At 40.0% G+C, this 12,200-nt stretch overlaps 1 protein-coding gene across 1 annotated transcript in view; it reads left to right on the top strand.

The window, feature by feature from the left end:
* The window catches only part of LOC136834727 (uncharacterized), a 223,422-nt gene that overhangs the window by 152,444 nt on the left and 58,778 nt on the right, over nucleotides 1-12,200 (top strand). Inside the window, exon 9 of the mRNA XM_067097319.1 lies at nucleotides 2,691-3,074. Coding sequence (XP_066953420.1) covers nucleotides 2,691-3,074 — 384 coding nt within the window. The remainder of the gene's footprint in view (nucleotides 1-2,690; nucleotides 3,075-12,200) is intronic.

Genomic DNA, 12,200 nt, shown 5'->3' on the forward strand with positions numbered 1-12,200 from the left:
GGAGTCGCCTCGCGGTCGACATGGCTGGCAGGGGACGCCGTGGCGACATAATAAGATCTCAATATTTATGAAAATACGAGACCTTAACAGCCAAAATTCAGAACAAAACCCCACAAGAAGATGGTACTTAACTTGGAAATGGTAAAGCTGCTCGACGCCATCTCAGAAAGCAGAAAAATCCAAAATAATGGAGACGAGCACACAAAAGAAACAGAGATTTCACGTGCTAGAAAATGGAATGAGGTAGGTGGCGCTGGTGTCGCCGTCCTGGCGGTGTTTGGTGTGGGAGCTGTAACGGCTCACCGCGCTGTTCCGGGGTTTTGACAGGGAGAGATCTTTCAGTAGGTTTCCGTGGTAGTGGTATTCACTCACCCCTCCTTATACCGACGTCTTCCTAGAAGACTCGACTGGGGGGTAGTAACCCCAGCTTTCCTGAAAGCTCTTTTTCTCTGGTATATCTAGCAAGGTTATACCTAGAAATTCGTGCTGTAATGGAATTTCACCGGCTGACACGGGACTGGACTCAGAAATGCTTATTTCTAAAGTTTAAACACTAAATATGACCCTAATCATGCTCCCAGATTATTAAGTTAACTTTTAAATGAAATTAAAGTTACTGTAATTTTATTTAAAAGTTAGTGTAATACATTACCCTTAAAAAAGAAAATAAATGGTTGACATAAAAATTGAGTTGGAAGAGAATTTCTGTCTCCCCCCTTCCAACCGATCTATTTTTAGAAGTCGTCTCAACCTCTTTTTAATAACTTCTTTATTCTGTGTCTCTTTCTCTTTGTTCTGAAATGCTTTTTCATGAACAAACAGTGTTTTTTATTTTGACTAATACAACTCTTAGTTATTATGTCTCTATGTTTTAGAACGTATTTGCAACACTAGCGCATTTACACTTCGTAGATGGTACAGGTCAAATTAGATCAATTTAAATTATCTACTGAACAGGTAAAGACATCCAGAGAATTAATAAATTGTAAAAATGTGTGAGCGCTAACTATGAACAAGAGAGAAAGAGAGAGAGAGAGAGAGGTTGTCCTTACTGAAGAGAGTGAAATTATTTATCAATTATTACGGAGAGAGAGAGAGATTGTCCTTACTTGAAATATCAAGTTAAGTTATTTATGGATTATTAAGGAGAGAGAGAGAGAGAGTTATTCTTACGTCAGATATCAAAAGATGGAAATTCAGTATTTAACTTTTAATTAAACTAAAGTTAATGTATTTTCATTTAAAAGTTAGCTTAATACATTACCCTTAAAAAAAGAAATAAATGGCTGACATAAGAATATAGGAGTGTGTGACTCTCTCCCCCATTCCACCAATCTATTTTTAGAAGTCTTCTCAACCTCGTTTTTAAAAACTTCTTTATTCTGTCACTTTCTCTTTGTTCTGAAATGCTCTATGTCTCTATGTTGTAGAATGGTGCATTTACATTTTGTAAACGGTACAGGTAAAATTAGATCAATTTAAAATTATCTACTGTACAGTTAAAGACACAGAGAAACAGTACTGTAATACGTAGGTTGGCTAACTTCAAACGAGAGAGAGAGAGAGAGAGAGAGAGAGAGAGAGAGAGAGAGAGAGAGAGATAACAGTTGTCCTTACTTAAGAGAGTGAAATTTTTTATGAATTATTATGGACACACACATACACACACACACACACAGAGAGAGAGAGAGAGAGAGAGAGAGAGAGAGAGAGAGAGAGAGAGAGAGAGAGAGAGAGAGAGAGAATTATAAGAAACATCTGACCACTTATCAGCAACACTCCCCCTTTTGTCATGTTAAATGACATGTCTGACAACTTTTGCCTTCGACCTTCATACAAAAGACGAGGGAAGAATTTGTTTAAAATAATACGAATTTTGTAATTACAGTTTTATTATTATTATTATTATTATTATCATCATCATTATTATTATTATTATTATTATTATTATTATTATTATTATTATTTAATTTTATTAATCTTATTAATATTTGAAAATTAGTACTTATTATTAGGTAAAAAGTTTATTTATCATACAAATAAACGTACCTGTATACACATACCATAAAAATTCTCTCATCTCATTAAAAGAGAGAGAGAGATTATTACTTTTAATAATATTTAATGTTATTTAATTTACAAATAAAAGCTTGAAAACTTATAAATTACATAAAAAATTAAACAAACACTTTTGCAGGGTTTCTCAGTGTTCGCAAATGTTCGCGTGTCTGTGAAAAACTTGTGTATGACCATTAGTTAGGTTCCAATGAAAAATTTGTGTGTCTGTGCATTCATGCAACTCGAATCGCGCAAGTTTGGGGTATTGCTATATACCAGAAATGAGGCTTTTAATGAAATGGAAATTCCAGAACTGTAAATTAAAATGAAAAGATTATCAAATAATGTCACTAGACCAAATTAGTGCAGACTTCTTGCTATACATTATAATGGAATGTAAATGGTTTCATAACTAGGATGCATTTAGGTGAAGTCCAATGGCACCTAAAGGTAAATTAACTAGTTGTGGTGTGGTTTACAGCATATAAATAACTCTTTCTTCATTTATTAACTATAGTTTCATCATCATGTCTTAAAGACATGATGATGAAGGACTCCAAGATGGAAGAATTGTTTTACTCTCTTTTCTATTACCACTTTCATAGCTACAATGATTACCTTTTCTTTTTCAGTAACATCAAACAAGAACCAGATGCAGTTCCATTTTCTTTCTTTGGCAACATTAAGCAAGAACAAGAGGAAAATTCACAAGATGGAGAAAGTTTGAAAGTGTGTCCAGCTACAAGAGTCACTGTGAAGGATGAGCTTTATTCCAATCACAGTTACACTGAGGATTCAATACCTATATATGCCAGTCCATATTTTGACCAGAGTCAGTCAAAAAAAGAGGTGCCTTTGGGTATTGATATTAAATTTGTAAATGAAGATCAAGATTTTTGTAAAGATCAGAATGGTTTAAATGCACAGGAAGGTAATGAAGAACATTTTTCATTCAAAAATACAACGCAGCCAGCAAAAAATGCTAAAAATCAGAAGTCAAAGCAGGATAAAGTCAAGTAAGTCTTCATGTTATTCATATTAAGATAAGGTCTGTAGAAAAATGTTACTGTTAAGTTGGAACAATTAAGTTATAGAATAGGTTGATTTTGTATCCCTAACATTATTTATTCAATTGATGTGAGACCAGTATCATGAAGTAAATCTCTGGCAAAAGTAGGAAGCATTTTTGCAGCTTCTTTTTCTTTACCCAGGAGTCTAGTAGGCCTGGCCAGATAACTTTTCAAGTTAAAAAGAAAATTACAAGATATAACATTCAGAATTATACAATTGTTTACATTCTCTCCTAAGTAATGGATAAGAGTCAGCTTTTTAAAAGTACACATTAAAGATAGATTCATACATTCACCAAACTTGTTTATTTTGGCTAAGCATGATTAACCAAACACCAAATCTCAAAGATGCTCGAAAGATCTCTTGGAGCTGCTTTATCAGATAAGTGATTCCTGCCACTAGGGAGATCGCATAGCCATCCCTGCCACTAAGGGAATCCTCTATGTTCATCCTTGAATCATCATTTATACCTATACAGTATATTCATTACAAAGGTTTAGTCTGAGCAATAGGACCAGGTTACATTATGGAATTTTTCTGTAACTCGGTACATTTCCAAGAAACTAGTCTTGACTAAGTGCGCCTGTTATGCAGCACAAAGAGTAACTTTGTTTTTGGTTGTAATGTTTCTGTGCTTGACCTAGGTCTTCAGCGGTTGTGGACTTCTTTTATTATTGTCATTATAGGAGGATTTTCTCTGGTTCACATACAACAGTTTCAGTTTTATGGATTAAAACAATATTGTTAACTACAAAGCCATTAACTTTTATAGGCCAGTCTAAAGTATATTCTGTATTAAGAACACCCCTAGACCAGGTAAACTTTAATGCTGGCCGGTTTAAAAAAAACTCATCAATGGAAAGAGGGAGATATGCAAATGCACATGGTATAAGAAAAAGAATTTTAAAAATTTTTCTGTACCTTCCACAGGAAGTTGAAAGTGAATATTTCCAACTCTGTGTGGGGCATCTTTTCCAAGACACTCATAAAAATATGCTAATTTTACCAAGCAGTATATGTTTTTCTAATATTTTTGTATATTTTATTTTGTAAAATTACAATTACAGATCACACAATATCATAACAGATAAGAACTAAAATCAGTAACAAACTTTGAGTATATTATGGCAAAACATTTACGAGATGTGCTGGGATGGGGAGATGCTGTACCTTTTACAGTAGTGAGTTATACAGACAGTCCCCAGTTTACGATGAGGGTGCGTTCTGACGCCACGTAGTAAACTGAAAATTGGCGTAAATTTTTAATGAGTTTTTAGACCGTTCTGCTGTTTTGAGAGAGAGAGAGAGAGAGAGAGAGAGAGAGACTCTGTCTGTTTGCCCCACTGCTTATCTACCATAAAAGACTTGAAATTTCATAGAACTATGTTAAATCTAACCTAATTTTTCCTAGTTATTGAAATGCAAAAAGTAATTATAGCAAGGAAAATATGAAAGAATGAATGGCAAAGTAAGTCACATATATCTATAAAACCATACAAAACAAATAAACATACATGTTATATATGCATAGAAAACCTCTCTCTCTCTCTCTCTCTCTCTCTCTCTCATCTCAGAGAGAGAGAAAATACAAATACTACTCACCCTCTTGGGTAGTTTATGCAAAGCCCTTGAAGTACAAAATTTGAGGTTGGGTAAAATCCCACCCTTCCTGTCAATTGTGTGTCATCTTTGAGGCTGGGGGGGGGGAGTTGCTTTAAGCTATTATTGGCTACCTTCAATCCTCCAGCCAGTGGCATTTCAACATGGAGGGAGGTGGTTTGCTACAGTCTCTGTTATTAGCTCCTTCCAGTCCCTCTAGCCTATGGAGCCTACATCAGAGCAATAAAAAAATTATAATACGAAGATGGTTTTGTGAACTTGCTGGAATTTTATTATATTTTTATGTTGATACAATAATCAATATTTCATTAACTAGTAATTACATAGCTATAGTTTCTACTTTAAACGGCAGCTTAAGAATTAAAAATTCACGGTAGAGCTCTTTTGTTTTGGTGCAGTTAAGTGCTCCACCCACTTTTGGGGAAGAATAGGTACAACGTAGCTGAAGAGCTCAGTTCGTTTCTGGTGCTTGACGACTGAACATCTGTTGTTCAGCAGCTTTGTTTTGTTAATTCAGGAGTAGTTCCACCGGATGGTTTGGTTGTCTATCGAAGGATTTGGTGAAGTACTCTTTCATTTGGTAGCCTCTAAGCTATATTTTCATAGCTTAGTTAAGCTTAGCTTAGCTTTTTCAAGTTTTTGGACTGATTTGGATTATTATGTCAGACACGAGTGTGACTAGTAACCGGTATTGCAGCAAAGGCTGTAATACTAGGTTGACTTCATTTAAATATGACGAACATTCTATTTGTTTTGACTGCCATGGACAAATATGTTCCCCTGACTTGACTTGCGAGGAATGTAAGGATGGGGACGTAAGTAAATGGAAAGTGTTGACCAATCATTTGGACAATTAAAGAAAGCTATGCTTAGGAGAGTGTCCTCTACCCCCTAAACCGGCTCTGTCGACACCTTTGACTTCTCGTTCCCTGATTCTTACTTCTCTCGCTCTTCCTACAACTCTGTTACCTGGCTCCCTTCCCTCTGAACCTGGTGCCATTGCCAGTCTCAAAGTTCAGATGGATAAGAAATTTGACACTTTAGTAAGAACTGTCGCTCAGACAGGAGCTTCTGTAAAAGTTCTTTTCGACGAAGCAAATGAGGATCATAGTGCAAGTGTCGATGCAAGTGCTAGGGTTAGTGATGTGGAGGGGGTGGCTACTCGTCCCACCGACGCTTCTAGATGGAGGTCCCTGCCAAACTCCCCTGCACCTGAGAGGAGGCAAACTGTAAGTCCAAGGAAGGTCAGTGGGGTTTGCCCACGAGTGGTTGCTTCCTTAGTCGAGCCTGTTGCTGGTCCCAGGTATCGACAGACGGCCACTGGAAAGGTGTCTTACGGGTCTCCTAAACTCTTTCCCTGTCAGACTCCCCTGCACCTGGGAGGAGGCAAAACATAAGTCCAAGGGAGGTCAGTGGGTTTTGCCCACGAACAGTTGTTTCCTCAGCCGAACCTGTTGCTATTTCCCAGGTTTTGGCAACCAAACACTGGAAAGGTGTCCAATTGGATCACACCTTATCTTCCAGTGGTTCAGATTCTGAACCCAAAGGACACAGTTGGCGTTATCAGGAATCTTCTAGGCCCTCGAAGAGGTATGTTGCGGACGTGTGTCCACCGGTACCTCGCAATTGCCATAAGGATCAAGTGCCCTCTCACAGCTATTGGGATGACAGAGAGCTCCCTTTGGACACCGATCTCCCATTGGCTCGTAAGCACCCATTTTGCAACTACCTCTTTATAGTCCCCAAAACCTCCGGAGGTTGGAGGCCAGTCCTGGATGTAAGCAGTCTGAAAGTCTTCGTCCAAACCATGAAGTTCAGGATGCAGACGAACAGCTCAGTTCTCATTGCAGTTTCCCAAGAAGATTGGATGGTCTGATAGACATGAGAGATGCTTACTTTCATACCCCAGTACACCGGGATTCCAGGAAATTCCTGAGATTTATCTTTTAGGACAAAGTTTTCCACTTTGGGCTCTATGCTTCAGGTTGTCAACAGCCCCTCAAGTCTTCACCAGGGCTAATGGGCGTGAAAGTTTGTCTATACGTATCTGGATGACTGGCTCCTAAAATCATCATCCCAGAAGTGCACGGAGGACCTACTCAAAACCCTACATTTAGCCCAGGAGTTGGGCAGGAAAAGTCCCAATGAGTCCCTTCTCAGATGATAGTCTATTTGGGGATGAAGATAGACTCTCGGGCTTTTCGGGTTTTTCCATCAGAGAAGAGAATACGATCATGCACCCAAAAAGTCCGTCATTTTCTGAGTCTTCAGACTTACTTGGCCAACCACTGGATGAGCCTGCTAGGGACTCTCTCCTCCATAGAGATGTTCGTTTCTTTTGCAGATACTACATGCGAGGCCTTTGCAGTTTTTTCTGAAGGCCAGTTGGAACAAGAAGATTCTTCCAGATTCCTTTGTATTCCCCATCACACAGGAAATAAAAGATCTTCAGTGGTGGCTCGTAGAAGGAAGGTTCCACTCAGGGAAGTCCCTATCTCATCCGAACCCGAGCCCCTCATTCTCTGTCAAATCGGACCTAGGTTGGGGAGCGACACTAGGACGGTTGGATATGTCAGGGAAGTGGTCCCTTCCAGAGAGGAAACTGCACATAAATCTGAAGGAGTTGAAGGCGATTCACCTGGTGCTTCAACATTTTACCGCAGTAACTCGAGACTCTTTGATTGCGGTTCATTCCGACAACACGACAGCTATGGCTTATATTTGAAACCAAGGAGGCACTCACTCATATTCGAAACCAAGGAGGCACTCACTCATATTCGAAACCAAGGAGGCACTCACTCTGTCACTGTGCGAGTTAGCCAGGGATCTCTTTCTTTGGACGCACAACAACAATACACAGATTCTCACCCACTATGTTCAGGGCAAGTTGAGCATATTAGCGGACGAATTGAGCCATTGCAAGCAGGTTTTACCCATGGAATGGTCGCTGAATCCACAGGTCTGCCCTGACCTGTGGAAATGGTGGGGAACACCGTCGATAGACTTGTTTGCAACGTCCAGGAACCATCGCCTTCCCCTCTATTGCTCTCCGGCTCTGGACCCTCAGGCTTGGGCAGGGGACGCAATACTTCAAGATTGGTCACCCCTGGAAATGTATGCCTTCCCCCTGTTCAGTCTGTAAGAGACGTGATCAACAAATTCAAGACTTCTCATCATGCATCGATGATCCTAGTAGCTTCTTTTTGGCCTCAAAAGGAGTGGTTTCCAGACCTTCGGGAACTTCTGTTGGACTTTCCGCAGCTCCTACCACAGAGGAAAGATCTTCTCAGACAACCTCACTTCAACAGATATCAAGATTTGTCCACTCTCACGCTGACAGGCTTTAAACTGTCGGGAAGCTTGTTAGAGTGAAAGGATTTTCAAGAGAAGTTGCGAATGCTAAGGCAAAATGTAGAAGTGACTCTTCTTCAAAGCTCTACCAGGTTAAGTAGGCAGGTTTTAGGAGACGGTGTAAAGGACGTAACATTTCTTCTTGTACCTCTTTAGCCCAACTAGCCGAATTTTTACTTTACCTAAGATCTTCGAGAGGCCTTTTGACATCTACGATAAAGGGTTGCAGATCCATGCTGAACTCTGTATTCAAGCATAGAGGTGTGAACATTTCCTCAGACCTGGACATTTCAGACTTAGTCAAGTCTTTTGACACCAGGAAACAGAAGTCTCACCAGCCAGTGTCTTGGAACCTAGACATAGTCCTAAATTGGTTGTCAGGCCCCCCTTTTGAACCTATGCAGATGTCCTCCTTTAGGGATCTGTCTAGAAAGACACTTTTCTTATCGCTTTAGCCACAGCGAGAGTCAGCGACTTGCAAGCCCTGGACAAACAAGTTGGTTTTTCACAAGAGACAGCTATTTGGTCATATATTTTAGGCTTCTTACCAAAAAACTACAGGCAGTCCTCAGTTATTGGCGGGGGTTCCGTTCTGGGGGTGTGATGATAACCGAAAATTGCCACTAACCGAAAATCGTCGATTTCCGGTGCTTTTTTGGAGATTTTCAGGATTACTGGCGCCGAAAAGTGCCGATTTTCGGTTATCTGCGCCCGTACCAGTACCCAATTATCGGCGCCGGTAAGCAGAAATCGGCGATTTTCAGCGCCAAAAATTGCTGATTTTCAACGCTAGACAAGCCCCATAAAACCGGATCGCCATTAACCGAGCCCGCTGTTAACCAGGGACTGCCTGTAGTACCTTTCTTACCCTTGGCCTCATTTTTTTTCCGTCCAGATTCTTGCAGAACTGGTAGTAGGACCATCGGAACAAGAGAGTAGTATTCCCAGTGAGAGCATTAAGATTTTACATCGAGAGACCCAAGAATATCAGAGGCGATTCTTGTAACCTCCGGTGTTCTGTCAAGAACCCTTTACGTCCTATCTCCGAGAATGCTATCTCTTTCTTTTTGAGAGACATAACCTAATCGACTTATTGGAAGTGTCACTCAGTCTTCACCAATTATTATCTGTGTGACTTTGAAACTGTTCGAGGACGACAGTACGCTGAGTCCATTCTCCACAGCTGGCATTTAGGGGTAGGAGTGATCCTCCTATTTCTCTGTCTCCTAGCCTGGATTTAGGTTGTTGAGGTTTTGGGAAGCCAGGGGTACTTTGTACCTGGAGCATCCTCCAATCTTTGTTTTAAATGGATGGGTAATATATGTTTTTTAAATGGTGTTCAGGTAATATACAGTAAACCCCTCCATATTCGCAGGGGATGCGTACCAAAAACCCCCCGCGAATAGCTAAAACCCGCGAATACTTAGAACCCTTCTAAAAACACTTAGAACTGCCTATTTTGATAGTTCAAACAGACACAAAACAAACTAAAAATGCTTATACAGGTATTATCCTACTTACGATGGGGTTAAGTTTCAAAAAAAAAAAAAAACCATCGTTTGTTGGAAAAAACGGAATACCAAAACGTATCTCGAACACAGCCTAGCCTACACTAGGATATTTGGTACTATGTATACATATATGTTAGCCTAGCCTACACTATAAAGTATACTCTATACTGTACATACACGGTATAGTAATTATTAATATCAGCTAATTCTGGAGTTTCATGCAAAGTGACTTATGATAATTCAGTGCAAAGAGAAATTGAATAACAAGAATTAGCTTAGCCTACACTATGGTGCATTGTATGCGTATACGGTAGCGTAGCCTGCGTTATACTGTACTCTATATTCACATATTGTATTATACAAATGTCAACAGAACGAATATGCATCTTTTAAAATGTTATGTCTTAATTCACTGATCCAATAATATTGTATATATTCTTATATTGCATTTTATTTACAAATTGCAGTCATAGCGTCGCAATCAATGTTTTGGTATGGAAATCGTTTACGCTGTGTTTATTTCGACGTATTTCATTCAGTTCAGAGCGCTCCTCTTGCTTCTAGTTAGCGTAAATGAATCTCTAGATACTTTATTTAAATGGGGCAAGGTAATTTTTCGTTATACGAAATGTTAACTTGAAATATAACTAAAATGCATCTCGTTGTGAAATTAATTTATGTTATTTTGTTAATAGATGATGATGGCCGTTTGGGGGCGTTTGTTTTGTGTAAAAAAAATTCAAGATTCTGTTCGCTATTTTCACTTGATTTCATCATACGAGCTTTTGCCTATTTATTGTTTATTGGCGTAAAAATAACAGTAATGTGTTCTTTCATTACGATCAAGTTTCATCCATGTTGCCGATGCACGATAATTTACAGTATAGTCATTAGCAGCTTGAACATTGTTTTCTCAGCTTCAGCTACAACTTGCAGCTTAAATTTAGCAGTACATTTCCCTGATGATCTTTTATTCATACCGAATAAGGGTATAATGTAAAAATATATCAGTCCTATTCTACTTAACGTCATTTGTGCTATAAGCTATGGTAATTGTTTATTACTGTACTATGGTTGAAATACCAGGTAAACGGCTGTTGTTATCCGATTCAGTTATAAGCAAAACAACAGTTTCTCGGTCGGTTGTTTATGGCTTTACGCAAGAGTAGAACATTACTAACAATACTTTTATCATTCTCTTTAGGGACAAGGTGTCTCTGATCCCCACATCTTGAAGAAGCGACTCGGCCTTGGTCGACTGTCAAGAGCCTGTCCAAGTCAGTCCCCCCTTCAATTTCCTCCTCCGGCGTTGGTTATCCACACAGACGCCTCCCTAAGCGGGTGGGAGGATATTCTCAACACCAAGAAGTACAGGGGACTTGGTCCTCATGTTCCGCCAGTTCCATATAAATGTTCTGGAGGCCATCTTCTTCCTTACCTTGAAGAAGTTTTCTTCCCCCAAGAAGATTCACATAAGACTGGTTCTGGACAGCGCCACGGTAGTCCACTGCATAAACAGGGGAGGTTCAAAATCGAGCAGGATCAACCAGGTAATGATTGCACTTTTCTCCTTGGCCTGCAAGAACAAGTGGCACCTATCTGCCACCCATCTTGCAGGGGTCCGAACGTCGTAGCAGATTCTCTCTCCAGGACAACTCCTCAGTCGGAGTGGTCCTATACAGGCCTCGTTCAATTGGATCTGCCAACTAGTTCCAGGTCTGGAGGTAGATTTGTTCGCAACCAAGCTCAACAACAAGCTCCCTCATTACGTAGCTCCCAACCTGGACCCTCAAGCTCTTTTCACGGACGCAATGTCATTGGATTGGAACAGGTGGAAGGTGATCTATCTGTTCCCTCCAGTGAACTTGTTGTTAAGAGTCCTTCACAAACTGAGGACGTTCAAGGGTCAAGTAGCTCTAGTGGCTCCCTACTGGCCAAAGAGCAGCTGGTTTCCTCTTCTACTAGAACTGAAACTTCGCCACATCCGAATCCCCAGTCCGAAACTAACACAAGTAGTACAAACTCAGACTGTGTCAGCTTCCTCAAAAATCCAAAATGCCCTGGCTTTGTGGACTTTATGAAGTTTGCGGCTCAAAGGGATGCTAACGTTGATCCTGTCAATACCATGTTCTTGGAATCAGATAAGGGGTCTCCACTCTTCGTCATTTCTTGACTCAGCAATTAAGAAACTAGCACTCTTTTTAAGAGAATCTGAGGCTACAGTAATGACCATAAATTTAGCAATCTCCTTTTTAGATCACTGTTTGAGAAGGGTTTAGCCGCTAGTACTGTTACTATAGTCAAGTCGGCTTTACGAAAAGTGTTCTTGTATGGTTTCAAAATTGACCTCACAGACCCTTACTTTTCTTCCATCCCTAAAGCATGTGCACGTCTGAGGCCAGTAATCCGCCCACATACGGTTTCCTGGTTTTTAAATGACGTGTTGAAGTTAGCCTCAGATATCGATAATCAGTCTTGCCCCTACCTTTCCTTGTTGAGGAAAAAACGTTGTTCTTAGTTAGCCTGGCTGGTGCTAAAATTTCAGAGCTGTCTGCACTCTCTAGGGAACCCAACCACGTCGACTTCCTT

Source organism: Macrobrachium rosenbergii, chromosome 4 (genome assembly GCF_040412425.1).
Source record: "Macrobrachium rosenbergii isolate ZJJX-2024 chromosome 4, ASM4041242v1, whole genome shotgun sequence".
Classification (NCBI taxonomy): Eukaryota; Metazoa; Arthropoda; class Malacostraca; order Decapoda; family Palaemonidae; genus Macrobrachium; species Macrobrachium rosenbergii.